We start from the raw sequence: 27,792 nt of genomic DNA on the forward strand, positions 1-27,792 counted from the left end.
AAGTCTTTGAGGAAACGACGAACAATGGGTGACTTGAACAGAGATGGTTGGTCCAGCAGGCCGCAGTAAGTTGACAGGGCTGCTAAGTACTCTTTGACAGTCCCCACCACGTAACCCTGCTGCGCGAGTAAAAGCACAAATCTCAGAATATCCGATAACTGAAACTTCAAGGAGTCCACGTTGTCATCAGCACACCAAGTGGTAGACCTATTCCAACTTTCAGAGTACAAAGAGTTGGTGGACTGACAGTGAGCAGACCGAATGACATCCACCACAGCAACTAGTAAATGGAATGGAGCTAAGTTGCCTCGCTCAATATCCAAGAATGAAGATTGAGCCTCTAGGAATTGGGATGTAGAATTTGTAACTCTGATTGAAAGAGGAGATCTGTCCTGAGAAGAAGATGGAGCAGAGGCAATAGACAGAGCTGCAGAAGATCTGTGTACTACATCCTTCATGGCCAATCTGGATTATTGAAGATGATTTGGGCACAGTATTGGTGAATATTCTTAAGGCCCAGAGGAATGAAGTGTAAGAGCGGAAAGTTGTAGTGAAGTGCAAAATTCTATTTCAAGCCAAACACACACCCCATTACTCTCCACAGTGGATACTGAAAGGCACAGAAAAGTGTCTTCTCTTGTGAGAGACCTTTACCTGCAGAAAAGTCTTCGTCGTCATCCTCATCCTGATAGGCCTGCTCTCGGATGGGGTTCTTCCTGTAAATACGCCCTTCAATGGCAATCAGGGTGGGCCGTAGAACTTCCATGATTTCGGTTGTCACCAGGCCAACAACTACACTGTGTGAAAGAACATAACAGTAAAAACATTTCATAGAGCGAATTTCCTCATTTTACAAACATTTTTGGTGCAATGCTACTACCTCTTAGCCCACAAGGTCACTCTTTGAAACTTGCAAAGGCTGTGAGTGTCAAACATTGATCACTGACCCGCTAAACATCTGCCTCTGTTTTTTGGGGTCCCGTCACAACTCTAGGTTGTGTGAGTTCTGGCAAAGCAGTCACCTCAAGGCCATAACAGAGTGGGAAGGACAAATAGTCCTCCTTATACCATTGGGTTCGGATTATCAGTCTTGGCAAAAATCAAATTGCGACTGTAAATATAAGCAAATTAGAGTATTGAAAAAATAATCAGTTTTTCAACAGTAAACAGAATTGGGAACAAGCCACAACAGATTCTGAAGAACTTTCCAGTACCAAGCACTGTCGACAGCGTCACTAGGATATGTCCAAGTTCTCAAATGTCTTATACATTGTTGAAAGAGAAATATTAACCAAAAAATATTGTCATTACTTTTATATAAGCATACACATTTTACTCTCCAGATAGACCTGAGTCTAAGATCACAGGCAGAAGAAAACACCAATTCAGTAGAACCCTATAAAACAAACCGGGAAGACATCTTACGATAGTAACACATTGATCATCTCTAAATCATAAAACATGCTATATATAAAGGAGTTTTTGTACAGCACAAGTAGGCCAATTACATGCTAGTGCTTTGGTCTAGAGCCTGTCTGCACTTCTGGGTTTGTCCACGATGAGGATGCCTTCTTGGAGGGATGGTGTGTTTGCTGATATACCGTAAGCCTATGCATTTCTTGTGGTGTGGCTTTCCCCTGCAGATGCAATCCATAAGGAGAGCGAGTCTTGTGACAGGCCATACAAACCAATGTGGAGTAAGTCCATGTTTAGCTTGTCTCTGCAAAGTATGGCGCATTGGAGCTTCTGACTCTTTGCCTAACCTCCTCAGCTGACAGCTGTGGATGTGTAGCCTGTCACTTTTGTGGTATCTTCGGTAACAGAACCTACAGGACATGGGGTTTTGTATCCATGTGATGATGTGCTGTCCTGTAACCTGCACATCATCACTGGTATGAAGAGTGTGGAATAAGGTGAGGGGAGTTGGTGAAAGTCTTTTTTGGAGCTGCTCCCTGACTGTGAATAGGGTGTATATTCCTTTATACTTGAATAAAGGAGTTTAACCTTTCACTAGAGGTGTCATGGCTGATTTACCAGTCTTAACATTGGTGACGAGCAACCTACATACTTAAACTCAACGGGAGCCGAGGAATCCACTTCAGCTTGGACATTGGAAAACTGATTTAAAAGTGGAAAAGAAGCGGAGACTTCAACACAGTGAGTTTGAGGTGTTGGGATGCTGAGGAAAAGTGCTTCACTAGTGGAACTGGACACAGGAATAAGGTACACATTAAATACATTCTTTCTGTTCAGCGAACATTGCCTGCTCAAATGTATCCTTGTGTAACAATTAATTGAGTAAGCAGTTACTCATGCTTGAGCGTGAGGATTTCGACTGCATTATTCGAGTGATGGTGACACGAGCTCCTTGACGGTGAGTAAAACATTGATGAAACAATCTTTGGATTAGCGAACTGCATCACTGCGCACCTAGTGCATGCACACCATGCGTCGACGTCATGCGACCATATTGGATCGGGCTAAGGGTCCTTTCGAAGTGGACGTAACTGTACCTGGGTCTTATGTGCCTCGATGATGCACACACCATATTTACAATTTAACGCCAGGCAGCTATTCTTTCATAGCGTTACGGTGATGAGCAGCACAAAGTCTTATTGCTTGCCCGGTTGACATGCACACTGGTTCAACGTAACGCGTGTCTCAGTGATAAGCACACCTTTCAACATTGCAGTGAGGGGCAAACAAAAAGCCTCACTGCATGTCACAGTGACACGCACACCATTTCAAAACAACGAATCCCCACACAGGTCTCAAATGCCTTTCACAGATATGTCTTATAATGTATTGTATATGTTATTGTATCTTTTATGTTGCAATGCAACGAAATAAAGATTGAATTGAGAGCCTTTCACAGATGCTCCCCATCACCAATCTTCTCTCCCTCACTCCCCCACCCCAAGACCAACATGCAGACCTGGCTGCGCGCCTCGACAAGATGCCTGGTCAATTGCTCCTACTCATTTCTGAGCTACATGACCTGAAATCCCTCTCTAAAAACGTTTTCCCAATGATCAGTTCTCTCTTCACATCATTGAAGTGGCCCAGATCATCCACTAGGGGCTGCGACCACACGGATTAGCTGCTAGCCTCCACCTTTTCAAATTCCTTTCCCTTACCTAATACCACCGCCAACCCCATAGGATCTGGGACTCTCCGGGCATCCAATGATCACCTAGACAGTCACAACTCTAATTCTTCTGATTCCAATGCTAACATGGTCCAGCCGAGTCAAATTCATTCCATCCTTTCCAACCCAAACAGAGAACCTCCTTGCAATCTTAGAGGCAGCATCTCAGACAACCTCACCAGTGTGAAAATCTCCCAGATTTCTTCCACCCCCCGACCCACTATGACTTAAATGTGTACTACTTAATTGTAGATCAGCCAGTAAACACTCCTCTGATATCTTCGACCTCATCCAACACAATGATTTAGACATTATCACCCTCACTGGTTAAATCCCTCTTCCACCCCTATCTTAGACCTCCTAGTTCCTCCCACTCATGACATAATTAGGTTAGACAGAACTCTGAAGTTGGGTGGTGGCCTAGCTTGTATCCACAGGAACACACTCTCGATTTCTCTCTTGGATTCCTCTGCGCCTTCATTCACTAAATACCTGTGTCTCAGTATCTCTAGTATGAACTTACCGGTTTGCAAACTGCATACCTTTTATCACCCTCCAGGTGACAATCTCCCCTTCATTGAGCATTTAATAGAAATCATCACTAGTAATGTCGACTCAACTGTGGCCTAAATCTTTCTTGGGGATTTCAACCTTCACTGGTCCAAACCCAATGATTCCGCTGTATCCTGCTTGAAGTCATTCTTAGTGGATCAAGATCTGACTCAGCACTGCGACCATCCAACTCACACTAAAGGAGAAACTCTGGACGTTATCACCTCGAACGACCACACCATCACCCTAGATTCCATTACCCCCTGTGACTGGTCCAACGATCATAGCATCCTCTTTTACATTAACAGGGAGGTATTGATGAGGAAGGTTCAACCTCTGAAATTGAAGACATGGAAAAGGGACCTCAGATCAATTGATTCAGACGAACTAGCTACCCAATGTAAGTCTGCCATCTCCGCCCAAGCTGATCTGGTTGAGGTGCAATCACTCACCGACGCCTACAACTCGACAATCTCGAACATCATGGATAACATTGCTCCACTCAAACACAAAAATGTCTCAAATAAAATATCCAAACCATGGTATAATGACAACTTAAACACAGAACGACGCAACCACAGGGCTGCTGAATGGTCCTGGCGATCCAATCCCTACTCGGACCAACTAAAACTCCTTAGAGAAGTCAGGAGCCTCTACAATAAACAAATCAGGAATGCCAAGTCTGACTACTTCAAACACCAACTGGATCGAGCGGCAAACCGCCCTAAGAAGCTGTTCGAATTGGTCAAAAAGCAATCAGTCGTTGGTCCAACCCACTCTAAACTGGATGGCTGCCCACCCTCATGTGATGATCTGGCCACTTTCTTCTCTGAAAAATCTAGACTCATATCTGCTGATCTCACCTCTAAGAAGGCTCTATTGCCTCCCTCTGGTGCTGCCTTCTCACTTGACCCTTGGATAAGGACAAACTGACCTCCATGATCACTAAGAACAAGGCATTGTGGGGTACCTTTACCCCTTTTAGTGAAAATGACATCAACAAGATTCTTCAGAATATCAACCCCTCCAACAACTTCATCGACCCATTGCCCCCGGCTATATTCAAGGAAATCAAGAACGTCGTCATCCCCACCTGGACAAGGATAGTAAATGCTTCTCTCTCACAAGGCACGATCCATAGTTGCCTAAAAGCAGCTCAGGTTTCACCGATTTAAAAAAAACCTAATGCTGACAAATCTGATCTCAATAATTTCCGCCCCATTTCCAACATTCCCACCCTAACAAAACTCCTAGAAAAATGTATTCAATCTCAACTTTGCGATCACATAGAGAACTATCAACTTCTAGACCAACATCAATCGGGTTTCAGGAAGGGACACAGCACTGAAAAGGCTCTCACACACGTTATGGATGACATTTTAAAAATGCTTGACCAAAAAGAATCTTGCCTCCTGATTCTCCTTGACCTTTCATCCGCTTTCGATACGGTTAATCATGACAACCTTCTATCCATCCTGCAAAATAGAATGGGTTTTGCTGATCAGGTGCTACAATGGTTCTCTTTGTTCCTTCAGCACAGATCACAAAGAGTCGAGGCAAACCACTCCCTCTCCCAGCCCTCCCCTGTACTCATGGGGGTCCCTCAGGGGTCCGCCCTATCTCCCATCCTGTTCAACCTTTTGCTGGAACCTCTCGTTAACTCAATAAACTCTATGAACATTCTCTTCCACATGTATGCGGACGACACGCAACTCTATTTGAAAATCTCTTCCTTGGATAACATCATCTCCCTCAACACTACTCTAACATCTACTCAAAACTGGTTAACTGAGAACCATCTCCTGCTTAACACTTCCAAAACAGAATTCCTGCTCATCTCCCCCCCCCGAACCACATCCCCAAGATAGACCTATGGCTGAGTCACCTCACTGCTCTCAATTGCACGCCTCTCATCATTGACTCAGCAAAATCCCTCGGAGTCACCTAGGACAAGCACCTGAATATGAAGAATCATATCAGTAATGTATGTAAGGAAGCAAACCATTTGTTGAGGTCACTCAGAATGATCAAACCTTTCCTTCCACTAAAGGATTTCAAGCTGATAGTACAAGTGCTTGTCCTGTCAAGGCTTGACTACGGCTGTGCTACTCTCAGTGGCCTTCACAAATACGCCCTGGCTCCTATAAGGTCATCTCTGAATGCAGCGGCTAGATTGGTCACTGGCACCAAACGATACGATCATATATCCCCAGTCCTAAAATCTCTTAATTGGCAACCCTATGAAGCTCGAATTCAGTTAAAAATTGCTGTTCTAGCTCACAAAGCTCTTCACCTCAATACTCCCAGTTACCTTGCATAAAAACTTGAACTATCCTGTGGATCTAGAGCCTCAAGAAGTGACACTACCTTTCTCCTGAAACCACTTATCCTGAACAAAAAAAGTAGTTGTCACCGAGCCTTTTCCGGCGCTGCACCAAGGATTTGGAACTCTCTTCCACCGAAATTACGCAGAATTTCTTCAATGATGGCTTTCAAATTGAAAGCTAAATGATTCCTTATGAACAAATTCGTATCCTAATAGGGATACTTTCTCCTGCTAGGATGTTGAGACTGCTTTTGTTATTCCTCTCATTCATATTGTAAAGCGCTCTGTTATCCCTTGGGATCTTGTTCGCGCTATATAAAACTTTATAAATAAATAAAACGAGTGAAGTCTGACAACAAATAATAACAATCACGCACGAAAATCATGCATGCACATTTTGGCGATCTACTGTGAGCTTCTAGATGTATATAAGGTGACTGTGTTTTATTTTCTTTTGACAGCTTGTTCTAGGACAAAAACGGGGCAGTGGGGTACATTTTTTAAATATTTTGGTATCCTCATTGTGGGCACATTTTGCACACAAAAGTAGTGGGTACATTTAGCAAACAAAAGTATTGGTGTAGAAGTGCGCAACTTTATGTCTTTCTATCTTAGTAACTTTTTTCTGGACATATTTTCCAAAGAAAAACTATTGGTGTAAGTTTGCTGAATTGCTGTGCTATCACACTGTCTGGGTCCAGAAGGACAAGATGTATTTCAACATCTTCCTGAGTTGTCAGGTGATGAAATAGCTGATCTGAGTGAATACAAGATGTGACTAAAGAAACTCGATTTGCACTATTGTCAGTTCTTGAACGCTACCACTTTGGGAAGAGGATGCAACGGCAAGGTGAGACAGTAGTGTAATACATAAGTGAGTTACGCAGCTTGGCTTCCACATGTGGGTTTAGTGACTTCAATGAGGAGTGTTTAAGGGACCAGTTTGTGCTAGGTTGTACGTTGGAGAAGACCAAAGAAACAATGTGGCAAAAAGCCAATCCCTGTCTGCATGAAGTTGTGACTACAGCTAAGACTCATGAGCACTCAAAGGCTTTTATTTAAATTACTTTTTATTGGCATATAATGTCAAACCTGATCACAGATCGTCAGGTTCATATGACATATAAATTAAAAGATATTAGTCTAGGGGTTGCCACCCCATCTTTACATAAAATTACCCTTCTAAGGTTCAGGATGGCAGATAACAAAAAAGCATTATACGGAATTATGTAAACCTGGGTACAGACAATAAGTTATTCCATCATGGCAATATCACAACTATTCAAAACAAGCATTGGAAATGCAATAGGTCTCGCAATAGAAAAGTTTGAGTTTTTGGTGTTGAAAATGTTTGTTTATTTTTTGCTAAAATTAAAAGTATTATTTAATATATTAGAAATGGCAATAGTTTTAAAATGTGCACATGTTACATGTATAGCATTAGTAAAGGTACAATATATAGTTGCCCCCTGTCTTACATGTATTGACCTGACAAATTTAAATGTTTTCACATGAACAGAAGTGAAAACATTTATCATATTTTTCTGACCTTTTTTTTTTTTTAAATTTTTATTTTCTGATTTTCAGAAGGAACAAGGAGATAAAAACAGCGGAAATCCCGCACATCGTCCCACGCAGGGGGCATGAGTATAGGCATTGAGCGATGACAGTGAGCAACCTCAGGTTGCCATCGAACAGGACAGTGGGGCATAGCCACAGGACCAGGAAGCAAGTTAGGTTCAAGCACAGTTCAAAGGGTCTATTGAGCCAGCCAAAAAGCAACAAGTGTGGTAGCCACCTGTGCACGTATCCCATCATGTCCAGCTGAGGTAGGCCGTAATATCTGTGTGGGTGCCTCAAACAATAAAATAAACAAAATACAATAACCATACGCCTGGAAGAGATACAAGTATTTGGGGAGGAGAACCATTTTGACGGCTTGAATTCTGCCCAGCCACGAGATGTACTTAGGTTTCCATCTGTCTACGTCTGCCCGAGTTTTTGCCAGCAGTGGCGGAAAATTCGCTGCGTACAATTTCCCTATTGTGGGGGTCAAGCGGACTCCCAGATACACTATGGGGCTGGAGGCCCAGGCCAACGGGGTGAGAGACCGCACGCGTTCCACCTCTGCAGGAGGGAGCGTGAGGTTCAAGACATATGACTTGTCATAGTTGACCTTAAAGCCCGCCACCTTCTCAAAGCACGAAAGCACCTCCTGGACATATGGGAGGGAATGTGCCGGATCTTGGATAGAGAGCAGCACATCATCAGCGAATAAGGAGATTTTGTGCTGTTCCCCAGTAAAGGGAAGGCCCCTTATCTCCTCATGTTCCCGCACTGCTAACGCTAACGGTTCAATGCTGAGGGAGAAGAGCAGGGGAGAAAGAGGACAGCCATGCCTCGTGCCACGCGAATGCGAGAAAAAAGCAGAGAGATGGCCGTTGACCGACACTCTAGAGCGGGGGTTGCTGTAATTCGCTTGCACCATTGAGAGGAACTTATCTGAAAAACCAAAAGCAGCTAATGTATGGAAGAGAAAGCCCCAGTTCACCCGGTCGAAAGCTTTCTCAGCATCGAGGCCTACTAGTACTGCCGGGATCCGGAATCTATTGGCTTTTTCTATTAAGTGGACAACTCGCCTAGTGTTGTCATGAGTTTGGCGGCCTTTTATGAATCCAGATTGGTCCGGATGTATGAGAGCCGGCATCAGGTCTTGGAGCCTATTAGCAATAATTGAAGAGTATAGCTTGGCGTCGATGTTGAGAAGGGCTATTGGGCGGTATGAAGAGCACTGAGTGGGGTCTTTCCCGGGCTTGGGTATAATTGAAATGACGGCCTCAGCCAGCGAGCCAGAGGCGGAGCCGGCTTCCGCCATGTCATTGAAAAGGGAGCCCAGAAAATCGCACACTTCCGTGGCGAATGTCTTGTAGAAGAGGGCAGTGTAGCCATCCGGCCCCGGGGCTTTGTGCAATTTCAGAAGTTTAATGACCTCTAGCACTTCGTCGCGAGTGAACGGGGCAGCCAAGAGTTTGATCCATTCTCTAGAGACCTGTGGTATGGGCAAACCCCGCAGATATTCCCGCTGAGTGTCAGAGTCTAGCGTATCTCCCGTGTAGAGGTCTGCATAGAAGCGGCCAAATAGGTCTGCTTTAATCTCATCTCGATGGTGCTGTTCTCCCGTCGAATCCTGAATCCCTCCTATGTACTCCCGTTCCCTCTTTTCTCTATGTTGTCGAGCCAGGTGTCTCCCCACTTTATTCCCTTGGGAATATGAAAGGTGTCTCAATCTCAGTAGGGTGAACTCCGTTCTATTGTTGTAGAAGGCCCTTAATTTCCCTCTAACCGCCGTCAAGGGGCGGAGGGTCAGCCTCGATGGATTGTTTTTATGCGCTTGCTCGAGAGTTGCTAATTCCGATTCCAACTCCTTGCTTTCATTCGGCGCATTTTATTGAGATTAGAATTGAGGGCCAAGCAAGTACCTCTGACGGACGCTTTGAAGACGTCCCATGTGGTGGATATGGACGTGTCGGCTATAGGTTTGAGCTCAAAAAACTCCCTGATAGCCTTGCGTAGGTCTTTGCATGATGTATCATCCCTAACTACGGCTGCCGGGAAGTACCACTTGCGAAGTCCATCTCCCCTTGGGGACCAGCGAAGTCCAAGCACAAGCAAACTATGGTCCGACACGGATAGTGGAAATATACTAGAGTCGCGGACATCTCCCCTGAGGGCCTGGCTCAAAAAAATGTAGTCTAGGCGGGAATAGGAGTGGTGGACGTGGGAGAAGAAGGTGTACTCTCGGGACAGGGGGTGCATGGAGCGCCAACCGTCAATTAAGCCCAAGTCACCAATAAGCCGCTGCGTCTCAGCAGAGAACAGCCCTGCATCAGCCCTGTGGGTGCCAGAGCTATCCATCTCTCTACTCCAAACCAAGTTAAAGTTCCCAAGCAGAATCAAGTGCCCCTCCACAAAGTAGTCTATCTTGCGCAGCAGGGCCTGGAAAAAGCTGTTTTGTCCCGCATTGGGAGGATACACCACCACAAAAGTGCTCAGTCTGCCATGAACCAGACCCTTCACCATAAGCCAACGGCCCTCCTTGTCGCTGCTCACATCCATAGGCTGAAAATGAAGGGTCGCCTGGAAGAGAAGAGCCACCCCCCTGTGCTTCGTGGAGGCAGAAGATCTGTAAATAAGAGGAAAGAGCTTGTGCCGGAGCCGCAACTCATCTTTACGCGCCAGATGTGTCTCCTGGAGACCCACTATATCGAGTTGGTGGTCGTTCACATACTTCCACACCTTCTGACGTTTCTGCGATGAGTTCAGGCCCTTGACATTCCATGTCCCAATACTAATAGGCATCATTAGGTAACAATCCCGCCATCGCTATGTCCGCGTGATCCCATCCCGCCCTACCACATCCATCCCCAGCTGCAGTAGATAGTACAGTAAGAGAGCAACCAGCAGTGATGTCCAGAAGCAGAATAATACTGGTCAGAGCATGTCTCAACAGTCCCCCATCATACCAAGCACCTCCCCGCCAGCAACCCCACACACCAACCCCTCTCCCCGTTCTCCTGCAAGGGTAGAGTCCTCCCAAATAACCACCCCAAACATCCACAGTTAGAAAATAACCTAGAATCCCAGAAGTCGGAGGTAGATCGTCCAGTACCAACACACGCACACACCATAGAGCAAAAACAACAGTCACCCACACGTACATGTCACCACCACTACCCGCCCGGGACCCTCCTTCCCCCACGTGCCCAACAACCCCCTGCAACACCAACCCCCCCCAAAAGACACCCAGAAACACCCCAGAACCAATAGAACAGTGGAAAGCAAGAAACTGAAAATGGAAAATAAGGAGGAGCAAGGTGCACAACAGTCCAGGTGCTGAGAAGGTTATGGAATCCTCCAGGGGAAGAGGATGGAGCACCTCATGGTGTGCCCCAAAGGCCACGGACCGGGGTGTCTTCCCAAAAAGTACAAATGTACCCACGGTACCTGAAGTTAATAGTCCCTCCGGCGCCACACTACCTGCATTTCAGAGTTCAGGCCACCCCGGAGCTGTGCTGTGAGGCCGCCTCCGTCACTGAGGCCACGTAGGCCAGCGCTGCCCCCCTTTCCTGTAGGCTGGTCGTGCGGTCAGCCCATCTCCGATCCGTCTCTCGTCCCACTCTCTGCCAAGAGGGGGACCGCCGCCTTTCCACGTGCTGGGGAGCCGCCACCCTCAGGGGGAGGGGGCCGAGTCATCGAGACCCAGGAGATCCTTGGCCATCTGCAGAGATCGGATCTGTGCCAGTATATTCTGGCATCGGAGGATGATGCGGAAGGGATGGCCCCAGGAATATGAGATGTTATGTTCCCGCAGATAGGTGGTCACCGGCCGAAATTCACGCCGCTTCTGGAGTGTCGAAGCCGCCAAATCCTAGTATAATTGGGGGTGGTGATCCTGGAACTGCAACGATGGGGAGTCCCGTGCTTTCCGGAGAATGCGTTCTTTCAGCTGAAAGTCATGTACGCAAACCAAAATGTCGGGTGGAGGACCCCCACCACGTCTGGGCAAGCCGACTCTATGTACTCTGTTCATCTTTATGTCTTGAAGATCTGCGTCGTCCAGGATTTGCAAAAAGAGAGCGAGAACATATCCTCGCAGATCTCCATTTTCCCCGTCCCACGGCACTGCGCGTATGCGGATGTTGTTCCGGCGGGAACGATTCTCCAAATCCTCCGTATGTGCCTGGAGGTCCAAATCCTGCTCTGTGAGCCGGATCACGTCTTGTTGTAGTTGGTGGACCTCGTTCGCCACACTCAGATCGTGGTCCTCTAGAGTAGCCACCCTCTCTCCAATGCCATCCACGTCCCTCCTCACCTCACGGAGGTCCGAAGCCAGTTGGGAACGGAGTTCCGAAATGTCCTCCTTAATAGAGGCAAAGAGCTCCATCATAAAGGCCTTGGTCGCAGGAGCCTCATCGTCGTTTGGCTTAGGCAAAACACTAGGCCCGGGGGATGCCGCTTGCTGGGATCCCCTCGAGGGGCCGTCCTTACCAGGCTTCCCCTTGCGAAGTGTGGAGGACATTGTGGCGCCTTTGCACGCTCGTGTATGCAGGGCGAGGGACCTCCGTTCACCACCACCGGAACAATGTAGGCCCAGCCTCAGGCCGTTACTGTCTAAGTCCTGGCCTGGAAGTCAGAGGCCCGTACCAGCAGTGCCCACGTGGGTATGATGGAGCTCTCTTCTGTCGCCGCCGCTGATCGCTCCACGGCCTGCACCCCCAAGCCCGCTCCAGTCTATGCGTCTCAACAGGCAGGGTGGCCCCGAATCACAGGCCACCAGGAGATCCCCTCAACTTCAGGGGGGGCCACTGCAGTGTTGAAAGGCCGGGAGAGATCCCCCTTTGTCCCGTAGGAGCTATGTGCCAGTGTAGCGTAATGGCGGTTCCCCGCTGCCGCGTGGCCCAGCAATCGAGAGTCGGGGAGGTGGTGCAACCGCGCTCTCGGGATCTCTTCTCTGGCCCCCGCGGACCTCGCAACCCACAACGGCAATGCAGATCCAACGGCAGACGTCATGCTGCAACTGCCCAGGTCGGGCCGGCTCCTCCGAGCAACGTGCTCGGTCTGTCTGTTCCGCAACGGTTCAGCCAGTCGACAGCATACCACACACCTGGGGGCACCCTCAGCTATCTCTGGGCGGAGGGGGAACACAGCGACAATCAGGCCGGGAGCACCTCGATAGCTGGCCCAGCAATGGCGTCCGCCCTTCGTGCCGCAGCGCCGGAAGTCCGGTTCCTTCCCTCACTCGAGGCCGGGAATCTCTAGGCCGCACTCCGCCGTGGCGCACGTGGAATTGTGTCACCTTCACCGTGTCTCCGGGGGCTGAAATCTCGGCACCGGATCGTGCTCCCCAACAGCGGGACCCACAGCAGGCAGGGGAGCGTCGGCAGCTCGCTGCTCCAGGAGCTAAAACAAAGCTAAGCAGATTTCGCCGCCGGAGGGACCGCACCACACGTCTTACTCCGATGCCATCTTGGCCACGCCCCCTTTCTGACCTTTTTAATAAAGTTTGAAACATTGGTAGTAAATATTTGAACAAGTTGTTGTTGAACTGTTGGACATATTGATGGTGTTGTAGCTGTGAGTGATGTTGTTTTGGCTAAAAGTGATGCTGTGGCGTTTGAATGATGCTGTTGTTGCGTATAGTGATGTGTGGTGCCCCTGAGTGATGCTGTGGTGGTGCTGAGTGATGCTATGTTGTTGCACTAGTTAGAGTGAGTGCAATAGATAGATAGAGGGAGGATGTTAGATAGAGGGAGGGCGATGGAGATTGGACGGTAGAGGGAGAGCGTTAGAGGGAAGGTGATAGAGTGAGGGCGATAGAGTGAGGGAGGGTGATGAGTGATGGAGGGTGGTAGAGTGATGTTGGGCGACAGAGTGTTTGAGGGCGATAGAGTGAGACAGGGCGATATAGTGAGGGAGGGTGATTGAGTGATGGAAGGGCGATAGAGTGTTTGAGGATGGTAGAGTGATTGAGGGCGGGAGAGTGATGAAGGTCGATTGAGTGAGGGAGGGCGATAGAGTGAGTCAGTGAGATAGAGTGATTGATGTTCGTAGAGTTAGTGAGTGGTGGTAGATTGGTAGAGTGAGGGTGGTAGAGTGGTAGAGTGAGGGTGGCATAGTGGTAGAGTGTGTGAGGTAGAGTGTTAGAGTAATGATGGTAAAGTGAAGGCCGTGAGGGTGGTAGAGTGAGAGCATTAGAGTGAGTGCGTGAGGGCGGTAGAGAGGTATAGTGTGTGTTGTAGAGTGAGTGCGTGAGGGCGGTAGAGTGGTAAAGTGAGGGCGGTAGAGTGTGCGAGGTAGAGTAAGGGTAGTAGATTGAGGGCGTAAGGGAGGTAGATTAATAGCGTGAGGGTGGTAGAGTGGGAGCTGTAGAGTGTTAGAGTTAGGGTGGTAGAGTGAGGGTGACAGAGTGGTAGAGGAAGAGCTGTTGAGTTTTAGAGTGATGTTGGATAGAGTGAGGGTGTGAGGGCAGTAGAGTGAATGAGGTAGAGTGAGGGTGTGCAAGTGGTAGAGTGAGTGCGGTCGAGTGGTAGATTGATGTCTGTACAGTGAGGGTGGTAGAGTAGTAGAGTGAGGGAGTTTCAGTGACAGCAAGATTGATAATTTTTTTGTTGTGTCCCTTTTTTTTGTGTGTTTTTCTGAGTGATGTTGTGGTTTTGTTGAGTGGTGTTGTGGTGATGCAGTTGTTGTTCATATAGTAAATGTTGTGATGGGTATTGTTAATGTTGTTTAGCTGATTGTTTCAGGTGTTTTGTGGAATGCTTTTTTTTTGTATGGTGCTGAATGATGTTGTGTTGGTGTTGAGTGTTGCTGGAATTGCGCTGGTGTGTTGCAGAGTGATGCTGGGCTGGTGCTGAGTGTTGCTGTGGTGTTGTACAGTGATGTTGTTGTGTTGTTTAATGATGCATGTGTTTTGCTGAGTGTTGCTGTGGTGTAACTGAGTGTTATTGTCGTTGAGCTTATGTTTTTTTGATGGTGAGTAATGCTGTGTTAGTTGTGAGTTGTGCTGTGCTGTTGCTGACATGTTGATGTGGTGGTGCTGAGTGTTGTTTGAGTGTTGCAGAGTTGAGTTGGTGTGTTGCTGTGATGGTGTGTATTAATGCTGTTGTGTATATGTTTGTTATTTAGTGTATTATATGTTGTGGCGTTATGCTTTGTGTGTGATGTTTTATTGTAATTCTCAGATGTGATGTGTTAGTGTGTTGCATGTATTTTTTTTATTGTAACATGTGAGTGTATGTATATATTTTTTAAGTATGTGTTCTGTGTGTTAATGTTTCGTGTTGTAACGTTGTTTATAAAGTTTTTTTTTTAAATGGCGGACGCTATGTGTTTTCTTTACGTCATTTACGTTTAGTGTTTAGCGTTCTAGTCTTTTAGTGTAGTGTGAATGTGTTTGAGGTATGACGTAATCTTTAGCCAATCGCAGCGCTACGTTTGGTGACGTAGCGTTGCGTTTGACGTGAGTCAATTGGGAATTTCCCAGATCTTCGGGAACTTTCGTGGGTGAAAGGCGTGTTGTTGTTCCGGTCTATTTCCTGCGTCGTTTGACAGGTAAGTTTATATTTTAATAGTATTTAATGTATTATTTGAATGTATTATTGATGATGTAGAGATTTATTTTCATTATTATGACTTTTTAATAGTAATCTTCGACATTTGTGTATCGCTACTTTTTTGCGTTATCGTATGTACTTAGTATATAGTTAAATATGTATTGAACTTTCTAAATTGTGAATGTGCAATGTTTTAATGTATTTTTATGTAATGTATAGCAATGTATTGATTGAAAGTTATTGTTAATGTGTAAATTTCATACATTTATTAATAATTTAATGTATTAAAGTATTGGCATGCTTATATTGAATCGGTATGTATTTAGTAGGTGTTGGGTAGATATTTTCGGTATTGTATGTACAGTATTGGTCTTGAATTTTTAATAAAATGAGTCTTTTACTTCCGTTCGTTTTTCCAAGTGTTTTTTTTTGGGTAACTTGATTATTTTCTTCGGCGTATGTACAGGTTTGGCCTTTTAATTAGAATTCTATGAGTTGTTTATTCGTTAGTAAGTTATTATTGTGTGGCTTTTATTTTTGGCGTGTTATTTGGTCTATCATTACATGAATACATTGTTTTGTTTACTAGTTATTTTTTTGGGCGTAATCGTACTTTTGTAGTGCTTGGAATTTGGCCCTTCTTTTGTTTTTCTTGGTAATGTTGGAGATATTACATAATTGCGATTTGTTTTATTTTAGTTAAAATGTAATTTGTATTCTCCTCTACTGTTTGAAATGTAATTGTTTCTGGAAATATTGTTTTTCTTGCTGAGAGATGGTGTAGTGTTGCTGTGTGAGTTTAGATTTTTAATGTGGTGGTGTGTAGTTATAATGTGGCGTTTCATAATTATTTTTGTTGTGATATTTGGTGTTTCTGAGTGATGTTGTGGTGGTGCTAAGTGTTGCAGTGTTGGCTATGAGTGATGTTGGAGTGGTGCGTAGTGATGTTGGTGTGTTTTTGCCTGATGCTTTGGTGGTGCTGAGTGGTGCTGTGTTGATGTAGAGTGGTTGTAAGTGATGGTGATGCTGCTCTCAGTAATGCTGGTGTGGACCACAGTGATGCAGGTGTTGGGTGTAGGGATTATGATGTTGCGATGAGTGATGCTGTGTTGGGTTTGAGTGTTGCTGATGTGTTGGCTAGTATTTACCTTGTTGTGCTTACTTATGCTGTGTGGTTTTTGAGTAATGCTGTGGTGTTGTGTGGTGGTGCAGAGTGCTGGTGTGGAGTTGTTTATTTTTTTTGGGTGGTGGTGAGTGGTGCAGAATGTGTATATTTTGCTGAGTGATACTCTGTGCTTGGTGCGTGTAGCTGTTGTGATGTTTATTAGTGGTGTGCTACACATATGTTGAGAGGTAACGTATACTATGCTGATCTAAGTTTCAAATGCAGTACATAAATTAACAATAGATGGCAGGAGTGATTATTTTCCAAGACAGATGGTGTAGTGTTAAAAATGGTAATATTGTGTTTTCCTACAATGTACAGGTTGGAGTGTGTATTGGATGAAAAACCAAATACAAGCATTCTGAACACTACGCCATCTGTCCTTGAGATTTTTCACTTTTGTCATCTTTAGTTAATTTATGTACAGTATTTGAAGCTTAAATCTGCATTGTACACGTTGCCTCTACACATATGTGTGTGTATGTTTTTTGTAATTTTTTTATTGAAGTGTATGATGTTATTGTTTTAATCCGGGTATGTATTATCTGGGTTATAAACATTGCGGACGCTATGTTTTCCTTTAACGTTTGTGACGTTTTTTGTGGTTAGCGTTCTAGTTTTTTCTTAACTTCCAATCTGTTTAGGGCGTGACGTAATTTCTAGCCAATCGCAGCGCTACGTTTAGTGACGTAGCGTTGCGTTTGACGTGCGTCATCAGATAATTTCCCAGATCTTCGTGATTTTTTGCGTGGGAAAGGCATGTTCTTCCGGTCTTGGTGCTGCGTTGTTTGACAGGTAATTGTAATTTTTAAATGTATTTACTACATTTCTTGAATGTGTTATTGATAGTGTTTATATTTAATGTACATTTATTTTCCGTTTGTTAATGGTTGGTTACGTTATGAAGTAGCGATATGTTTATTTTTTGGGTATGTATTTATTATTTAGTTGAGTACTTTTGTAAAGAGTGGATGTGCTATATATAAAAGTACCAATGTATATAAATGTATGTTTAGTAACTTTTGTTTAGTTTACTTTGTTCCGCAATTTTTAGGCAATGTGATCGTTCGGTTTAGTGACGTAGCTTTGCGTTCGATGTGCGTTTACGTGTAATTATCCCGATGTTGGCGGATGTTGGTGTGCGAAAGGTGTCTAGTTCTCACGTAGTTGTAGATGATTATTTGGACAGTAAAATGTAAATATTTAAATTATTGTACTAAAATTCTCTATGGATTATTGATTCTGATGTTTTCTATACGTGTGTGTATCGAGACTGTATTTTCTTTTGCCTATCTTCTTAGGTTATAGTTATGTTTGTTACGAAATTGTGGATCTGCTAATTGTTAATCTGTTCCTATACAATGTATGTAATTTTTTTATTTTTATGTGACTTATTGAAGAAATCTCTATATTTTTGTTTTGTATTCCTTGTGTACTAAGTGTATTGATGTTTATTTTTTCTGGTAAATAAATGTGCAATGTATAAATTAACACCTTTCTGAATATTTTGCAATCTTTTTTAGTATTGATTGGGATGTACCTCTGATCAATGGTGTCACTCTTTGATGTTGCTTATGTACTTATTGTTTTTTAATTGCACCTTTGGTAAATATTTTGTGCTATGTATTAAAGCGTTTTTGACGAAATATATTGTAATGTACTTTTCTAATGTAATGTACTTTCTAGATTTGATGTATCAAAGTAGCTTTGCATTAATATATTGCAATGTATTTATTCTATGTGATGTTTTCCCTACATGTCTTGATAGTTTTGACATTACTGTGCATGAAAAAGTGTTTATTGTACTGTATTTATTTATTCACAGTTTCTTTCTTAAGTTGTTTTTTTTGATGTTTTTATAATACTTTATTTTCAGTAACAGTATATTTTTTCTAGTTATTAGATATTGGTATTTGTTATTGCAGTGGTGTTGCAGAGTGTTATTTTTTTGTATGATTTTTCTGCGAGTGCAGCACAACAGCACAACTTAGCATTACTCACCAACACATCCAGCATCACTCACCGCCACCAGAGCAATATCATTAACACAACAGCATCACGCACTACCACCATAGGATCACCTAGCATCACCACAGCATCAATCAGCACCACAACAGGAACACTTAGGGCCAGATGTAGGTGGCCATTTACCGATTTCGGCCGTTACAGACCGGTAAATGGTCATTCCTGATGTAGGTGCCCTATTTTACAGATTCGGTAAATTTACCGAATCGGTAAAATACCGAATCGGTATTTTTACCGATTCGGTAAATTGGACATGTAGGTGGGACTCTTCTGAGTCCCACTGGCCTTACCGAATCGGTATTTTACCACCCAATCCAATTGGGTGTTAATATATTGAATCCAGGTGTGCATGCACATGTGTGCATGCACACCTGTGCCATGTGACAGACAGACATGCCCTTAGGGCATGTCTGTGTGCCACATGTCACACTGCCTGAATTTGGGGTGCTAGAGGGTGTCAAAGTGACACCCCCTGCACCCTTGAAAAAATCGGTATTTACCGAATCGATAAATACCGATTCTGTAATGACCATTGATTCCTATGGGCTTCAATGCCCATAGGAATCAATGGGCATTACCGATTCGGTATTTACAGAATCAGTAAATACCGAATCTTAACGATTCGGTATTTACAGATTCTGAATTACTTACATTTCCCCCCCCCCCTCTAATTTACCACTTCTTAAATACCGAATCGGTATGATTCGGTATTTTAGAAGTGGTAAATTAGAATTACCTACATCGGGCCCTTAGTACCACAACAGCATCACTTAACACCACTATAGCAGCATTTAGCACCATAACAGCATTACTCAGCAGCACAACTTTGCATTCTTTTGTTGCACATAGTTTTGTGGTGGTGCTGATTGACGTTGTTGTGCTGTTTGTTACTGTGATTCTCCAAAGTTGTGTTGTGTTGGTGTATAGTAGTAATGTGTTGGTGCTGAGTGATAATGTGGTGGTGCTGAGTAATGTTGTTCTTGTGTGTGGTGGTGCTTAGTGATGCTGGACTTGTGTTGAGTGATGCTGGTGTGTCGATAAGTGTTGGTGTGGTATTGCTGTGGTGGTACTGAGTGGTGTTGTATTGGTGCAGAGTGTTGTTTGTGGTGTTGCAGAGTGATGTTGTGTTGTTGCTGAGTGATGCTGGAATGGTGCAGAGTGATGGTGTGTTGTTGCTTAGTGATAATGTGGTTTTGTTTATTGATAATGTTGTGCTGAGGAGTGTTGCTGTGTTGGTGCTGAGTGTTGCTGTTGTGGTTCTGAGTGGTGCTATGGTGATGCTGAGTGATGCTGTGCTGTTGTACCCTGGTACTGTGGTGGTGTTCCTAGCCCCACCACAGCACCAGTGCAACACCAGCATCACTCAGCGCAACACTAGCATTACTCAGCAACATATCTAGCATCACTCACAGCCACCAGAGCAACACTCATCAACACACTAGCATCACTCACTAACACCATAGGATCACTTAGCATCACCACAGCATCATTCAGCACTACAACAGGAACACTTTGCACCCCAACACCATCACTGAACATCACTACAGCATCATTTAGCATCAGAGCAGCATCACTCAGCAGCACAACAGCACAATTTAGCATTGTTTTGTTGCACATACTTTTGTAGTGGTGCTGTTTGACGCTGTTGTGCTGTTTGTTACTGTTATTGTTCATAGATTTGTTGTGTTTGTGCATAGTGTAAATATGTTGGTTCTGAGTGATAATGTGGTGGTGCTGAGTAATGTTGTTCTTGTGTGTGGTGGTGCTTAGTGATGCTGGAGTTGTGTTGAGTGATGCTGGTGTGTCGATAAGTGTTGGTGTGGTAGTGCTGTGGTGGTACTGAGTGGTGTTGTTTTGTTGTTGAGTGATACTGTAATGGTGCAGAGTGATGGTGTGTTGTTGCTTAGTGATAATGTGGTGTTGTTTAGTGATAATGTTGTGCTGATGAGTGGTGCTGTGTTGGTTCTGAGTGCTGTTGTTGTGGTGCTGAGTGGTGCTATGGTGATGCTGAGTGATGCTGTGCTGTTGTACCCTGGTACTACGGTGGTGTACTTAGCCCCACCACAGCACCATTGCAACACTAGCATCACTCAGCTCAACACTAGCATTACTCAGCAACATATCTAGCATCACTCACCACCAGCTGAGCAACATTCATGAACACAGTAGCATCACTCACTAACACCATAGGATCACCTAGCATCACCACAGCATCATTCAGGGCCACAACAGGAACACTTAGCACCACAACACCATCACTGAACATCACTACAGCATCATTTAGCAGCAGAGCAGCATCACTCACCAGCACAACAGCACAACTTAGCATTGTTTTGTTGCACATACTTTTGTAGTGGTGCTGTTTGACGCTGTTGTGCTGTTTGTTACTGTGATAGTTGAATTTTATATTGTGTTGGTGCATAGTGTTAATGTGTTGGTGCTGAGTGATAATGTGGTGGTGCAGAGTAATGTTGTTGTGGTGTGTGGTGGTGCTTGTTGATGTTGGTGTTGTGTTGAGTGATGCTGGTGTGTCGATAATTGTTGGTGTGGTAGTGCTGTGGTGGTACTGAGTGGTGTTGTATTGGCGCAGAGTGTTGTTTGGGATGGCCCCTATGAAGAAGCATGTCACCTAGGGCAAACCTTGGGTGAGTCAGGGGACTCAATAAAGTTTTTTTTGTTGTAAATTTGATGTATGGATGCATGGATACAGTAGGATGGATGTTTGGATGGATGGATTATTGTAGGTAGATGGATGGATGGTGGTAGTGAGGGGATCGATGGATGGATGGGTTGAGAGGATGGATGTAGCGTATAGTATTGTTGTGGGGGCTATAAGTTATGCTGTGGTGATGCAATGGATAGTGAGGGTGATATATAGATAGAGTGAGTGAGTGTGAAGGATAAATAGAGGTAGGGCAATAGAGAGACAGGGTATAGATGGATGGATGGATGGATGGATGGATGGATGGATGGAGTGGGGGGATGGACGGATACAGTGGGGGGATTAATGGCTGGATGGATGTATTGATGGATGGAGAGGGGGGATGGATGGAGTGAGGGGATGGGTGTATGGGTGGAGTGGGGTGAAGGATGGATTAAGTGGGTTGCTGGATGGATGGTTGGAGTGTGTGGATGGATGTATGGAGTAGGGGATGAATGGATGGATGGATGGTTAGATGAATTAATGGATGCAGTGGGATGGATGGATGTCGTAGGATGGATGGATGAAAATGTTGTGTGTATTAAAGCAAAATTGGAGAATGGCTGCGAACTTCATGTTGTCAGCGTGGACAAAGTGAACAGCCAATGAAAGGAGAGTCTGTGTGAGGGAGGGGGTGGTATGAGCGAGAGGCGCACGCAGGGAGAGTCTGCTGGTCAGCTGAATGCAGCGTGCAGAAAGAGCCAATGGGAGAGAGGCTGCTAGAGAAAAGTGGGTGGGTGGCTGTGGGATGCATGATAGCGTGCTGGAGAGCAAGGGGGGGGGGTGAACAGCGCGAGGCGCACAAGTCAGCTGAAAAGAGCGTGCCCTAAGTGGAGAGCCAATGGGAGAGAGGCTGTGGAATGAGTGTGGTGGCTGTAGGATGCATGATGTTGGCTGTAGGATGCATGATAGCGTGCTGGAGAACAAGGGGGCGGGGATAGCGCGAGGCATGCGAGTCAGCTGAAAAGAGCGTTCCCTAAGTGGAGAGCCAATGGGAGAGAGGCTGTGGAATGAGTGTGGTGGCTGTAGGATGCATGATGGCGTGCTGGAGACCAAGGGGGGTGTGATCAGCTCGAGGCGCGCGAGTCAGCTGAAAAGAGCGTGAACTAAGTGGAGAGCCAATGGGAGAGAGGCTGTGAAGTGAAGAGCCAATGGGAGAGAGGCTGTGGACTGAGTGTGGTGGTTGTGGGATGCGTGATAGCGTGCTGGAGAGCAAGGGGGTGTGATCAGCTTGAGGCGCGAGATAGAGAGGGAGAGGGTGGGAGGACTTAAAGTGACGAGCCAATGAAACAGCTAAAAAAATGCATGTGGCGAGAATACGCGTACTTGTGATCGCGTGCACTGCATCAAATCGCCAGTTTGGTTAAACTCTGGATAAGCCCCTATATCTCTCGCCAGCTCGAATGCGCAAGCGCATCGGCAAGCGAGACCTAAAAAGCCTGGTCAATGCCTTAATATAATCACAAATGATCAAATTACTCACACAAACAAATTCAAAATAAAAGAATATGGATTACCATGTGGATTCTAGCTAAACCTATCCCAAATGAGTTCTTATGTAAGAATAGAGCAAAGTCCCCTTGACTTAGTCAGTATGAGTCCCCTCTCAGAAATTTGCCTCATAATTGCCCACCACTCAGCTACCCTAGAGGACGATAAAGAAATCCATGCCCTAGCAATGCAAAGCCTGGCCAATACAATAGTAATAGATAACAAAAAAATGGAAGCTGCAAGACTTATTCTTGATCTTCCCAAATTCCAACATGTCTTTGCCTCCATCAGGGGACTCCACTGGCTTTCCGAGGGTAACAAAATTAAATTCAAGGCTTTGTGCCTCACCTGCAAGGCCTTACATGACTCAGGCTCCTGCCATCTGAAACAATCTCTCACCTGGTACATACCCAGCAGAGTTTTACGATCTAAAAGCACCATGATGGCCTCTCGTCCCCATTTTAAGAGACTCAAATGGGGGGTGGGGGGGGGGGAGCAGTTGCATCTCCTCAGAAGCCCCTCCACTCTGGAACGGTCTGCCTTTAAATATTAATGTAGCTCCCACTGTATTGAATTTCAGGAAATTGCTCAAAACTTGGCTCTTTAACACCTAGTCATCCTTTTTCTTACCAAACTTCTAAACCTATCAGAGCCAAGACACCCACGGGTATTCGTGCACTTCAGAAAGTGCTTAAAATAACATAACATAACAATTGTTTTAATTCCAGGTCTGCATCCACACTATGACTTAACATAATCTCTTTATGTGTAAACGGTGGGTCATAACTGATACATATTCTGATAACCTGATTCACCTCTTCCCAAAACTCCCCCAATTTGGAACAAGTAGCAAACATGTAAATATTTGCAACCACAAAGCTACATCTAGGACACTTGGTCTTATCCCCATATTATTCCTAGCCCACCTTGCTATTCTATTGGGAGTATAATATAGCATACATATAGTTTTAAATTGTTGTACATTTTATATTGATAGAGTGTACTGAACCCTCTACAGTCTCCAATCCAGCCAGGATTTCAGGAGAGGCTGTGCCCTCAGAGAGGAGGTTAGTCCATTTAACAGCAAGTTTAGAACTACTGTTGATTCTATATTGACCAAGATTTTTATAAATAGTGTTTTTTTGTGACTTCTTAGGTGCACTATGGAGACAGAGAAGTAAGTCAGAGCTTATAGATTCAGATATAATCCGCACCATAAAATAGGCCCTAATCGGGTGCATGGCTTGGACAGCCAACATGGCGGACGCAGCCGGATCGGCTCCGCGCGTACACGCGACAAATCCTGCATAATCCGCCTTAATCCTACTTAGTGCTGCTCATCGGACATCATTAACACACCAACGCCCGGAACAGCATTTGCGGTTTGGAGGTGCGGAGCAGCAGTCATCGGCCGGAGTGTCGCTCGCCGGAGCCTCCAGGCGTGCGGCGCAAGCCTGGGCCTGATGTAGCCCGTCTGTTCTACGGCTCCTGACTTGGAGCACAGCTGTGGTTTGTGGGACCAGATTGGGCCCCGGAGGTGAAGTGGAGGCATCCGACACAGGGAGAGACAGCAATGGTATGGCGACAACGCCCGGTCCCCGGAGATCGCTGCAGGCCTGTTGTGGGGGGGGGGCGGGCGACGCCCGCTGAACTCCCTGAGTCAGCATTGGCTGCGTATGTGCCTCCCGGCCTGAGTTGCTCCCCACCAGTGGCAGAACTCATCTGCGCCCTGGCGCCGGCCGGAGGCAGTATTAATTCCGGTGCATTTTGAAGAGCAGGGGAGCTCCACGCCGGCACATCAGGGCCCCTTTAAATTGGTTCTACCCCGACGGCAGAGCGGTCCCTGGGCCCAGACACCAGCCGGAGGGAACATTAACACCGGTGGTCGGCGAAGATTGGTGGCATTGCTCTCCGACCCAGAACGACCCCATGAGGCCTCACACATTAAGGATCCCGAGTGCCCTCGTCCTTCCCCCCTACTTGATGCCTGGTGGGGCTTCGTGGGCCTGGTTGGCTATTGCAGTGGAGGACCGGTGCGGGTAGTGGTGCCCACCCCTCATGGACTTTTGAATTCTTTCCACAACTTGCTGGACAAAATTGGCGAGCCTAGCTTGTGCCCTTGAGCAGGGCACGTGGAGTATCGCCACCGGGCCTACGCTGGTGCTACAGGCGTAGAGGGTGCGTGCTATCATGGCCAGGATTAAAAGATTCGTCCCAATGCTGGACGACTTGGTGGGGGCACGTAGCGGGCTGTTGGTCCGGCGAGTCTGGTCCCTGTAGGGGGGCTTACTTGGCTGGCTGTTGCGGGCTGCGGAGGCGACTGAGCTAGGCTCGGTGCAGCTTGTGGCCCGGGACGTGCTAGCTTCCGTGAGGACCAGCACGTGGTGTCCCCCATGGGACTGCTGGCAGACAAATCCGCAATGCCCCGAGGCCCGTTGTGATCCTCCCTACAGAAAGGTGAGGCCCCCGGCTGTGGGCTCCCCGGGACCTCTGGTCAGCCAATCCACAGCATTAAATTATGGGCAAAGATAAGCCAGGTCGGGCAAGAGCCAAACAAAGCACCTCCGACCATTACACCACAACCCCAGGTGGAGTGGACACGAGCCGTACCAGACAACGCAGTGCTCTTGGCAGCTATCACGGAGGCCAGGGACACACTCAATGCCAAAATCAGTGCAGTAAGATCCGATGTCTCCTTCCTGCGCCAGGATCTCAGAAAGGTAGAGGATCGCATTACGGAGGTGGAGGCGCGGGTCTCATCCGTTATGGACACCGTGACTACCCTGCAGAAGAAAAGTCATAAGCTGACGGTGATATTGCAGGAGCTAGCATCTCGGGTGAAGGATGCAGAGGGCTGTGCCAGGCACAACAGACTTCGCTTTGTGGGCTTCCCGGAGGGCCTTGAAGGCACCTCCATGAACTGCTTTCTCACCCAGTGGCTCAGAGATCTCCTACTGAAGACATGCTATCCACCTGCTTCGTGGTAGAAAGAGCCCATCGGGCGTTGACGAAGAAACCGCCCATTGGGGAAAGCCCGCGGCCAGTCATCGCTAAACTGCTCAACTATGCTGACCGGGATGCTGTATTGCAATTCGCCAGATCGCACAAGGTCAAAGTCATATTCGATTCCCGGCCTATAATGATTTTTCCGGACTACACCCGCTTAGTGCAACAACAACACCAATCCTTTACCGGGGCAAAGCGAAGGCTGCTGAACCTTATTATCCAATATATGCTCCTATATCCTGCCAGACTGCGCAACATTTTAAATTCCAAGTCCCACTTATTTGACACGCCAGAGGCTGTCTTTGCTTGGACGGACGAACAGACTCACCTGAAGCCTCATTCTTCAGCACCGCTGGAGTCAGATTCCTCCAGAGGCTCGCAGCAGAACAGATTTAAATGGACGAAATCTAAGTGCTGACACAAATTTCGCTCAGACCGATGTTCCTTCAGTCCTGAACGGGCATCTTGAACTGAACCGGCTGATGGGGTTCCCTGGTTCTAGCTTCCTACCAATTGTTCGACATTTGGAATATCCTGTCCTTACTAAGCACTGAGTTGGTGTGGACAACAGGCCATGAGGCTGCCCAGCCCCAGACATTAGTACCCCATGTTGAGGTTTATGGGGAGGGTTGGAAACCATTGGCGGAGGGACTCTGAGCTTCCCTGTTGGGGGCTTGGGGCGTCCTTCACCGTGACAGATGCTCTTTCTTTATGGCAGTAATGGGGGGAGGGAAGGGGGGGTGTATGGGGTTCTTCATTATGATAGTTTCAGTTTTTGCATGAGCGCAGACATACAGCCCAAATCTCGCTATACTAGGAACTCAAAGCGGGTACATAGACACTAGATGACTTCACAGGCTCATATCCCCCCACTGGGGGGACCTGACTGTGTATCTTGGAATGTCAGGGGGTTACTCAATCAAAGAAAGAGGGGCGCCATTCTTCGCCAGACCAAGCGTTACAAGGCCAAAATCCTTCTCCTACAGGAGACTCACTTATTGGGCACCAAGGCTCCCTGCCTGGCCAGGTTTGAAATTTCACTTGATATATCATGCAGGGTTCACCAGGGGATCTTGGGGGACTGCTATTCTCATTCACTGTTGAGTCCCTTTTGTTCACACAAAGCACTGGGTAGATCCGGGAGGACGACACATCATATTATCAGGCATGTTATAAGGGGAACACATTAACATTGGTAGTATCTATGCTCCCCCTCCCTTAGGGAATACTTTTGTTCATAAAATTTCCCGGGTCTGGAGTGAACTCCCGGACGGTTTGACCCTTTTGGGAGAAGACTGGAACAACGTCATGTCACCACTAGACAGAATTTGTGTCTCCTTGCCACCACACTGGGATGGTCGGACATATGGCGCAAGTACCACCCCGCGAAGCTGAACTACACTTATATGTCCACCGTCCATTGTTCCCTATCCTGGTTGGACTACATGTTCACGCCACGTAGCTACATTCATAGGTTCTCTCAGGTCTCCCACCTCCCTATGGGGAGGTCAGATCACTCCCTGGTTACTGTTAAACTACATACACACTCCCAAAAAGCTCACTTTAGGTGGCGAATGTCCCCATGGCACCTTCGGGATCCGGATTACCAGGAGACACTCACTAGGGCAATCCAGGAATATCTTAACATAAATGTTGCTTCGGCCCTATCCAAGGTTACCCTATGGGAAGCCCTAAAGTTCGAGGGGTCGACATTAGCTATTGTGCGAATGATTAATGCAAACACTCCGCCCAACAGGCCAAACTATAAGCTCACCATGCATCCCTAGAGGTACAATATATTCACGAATCAAGCCCACCCCTCGAGCGTAACATACTCCAAACACAACAACAGATACAACAACATCTCCTGTGTGAGCCGAAAGAAATCTGGCTGGCGTCGCAACACAGGATTTATCAATGGGGGGACAAATCAAGCAAAATGCTACATAGGCTATGTGAGGCGGGGAGGTCCCTGGCCACTGCCCCAATTATTCGAGGCGCAGACGGTGTTCTACATTCGTCTCCTGGGGTGGTCACCGAGGAATTTGTGCATTCATTCTCCGCATTATACGTGTGATAGAAACAGCTATCAGAGGCTCTCATTGCGGAGTTCCTTAGAGTTATCCCCCCCGAAAACGTACCGGCCAGATACTAGACACCCCTATCACTACCAATTAACTAAGTGCGGCACTAGTGGCAACGCGCCCGGGGCGGGCCACCGGCCCCAATGGATTCCCTATGGAATTTCTTCACCCACACATGTCC

At 46.3% G+C, this 27,792-nt stretch overlaps 1 protein-coding gene across 2 annotated transcripts in view; it reads right to left on the reverse strand.

Annotated features, from left to right (window-relative positions):
* Window positions 1-27,792, reverse strand: part of ASCC1 (activating signal cointegrator 1 complex subunit 1) — an 831,979-nt gene that overhangs the window by 765,607 nt on the left and 38,580 nt on the right. For both annotated transcript variants that reach the window (XM_086922272.1, XM_086922273.1), the window contains exon 2: window positions 655-797. In XM_086922272.1, the coding sequence (XP_086778398.1) occupies window positions 655-766 (112 nt within the window). In that variant the 5' untranslated portion in view covers window positions 767-797. The remainder of the gene's footprint in view (window positions 1-654; window positions 798-27,792) is intronic.

The sequence above is a fragment of the Lissotriton vulgaris genome, chromosome 5 (assembly GCF_964263255.1).
Source record: "Lissotriton vulgaris chromosome 5, aLisVul1.2, whole genome shotgun sequence".
Lineage (NCBI taxonomy): Eukaryota > Metazoa > Chordata > Amphibia > Caudata > Salamandridae > Lissotriton > Lissotriton vulgaris.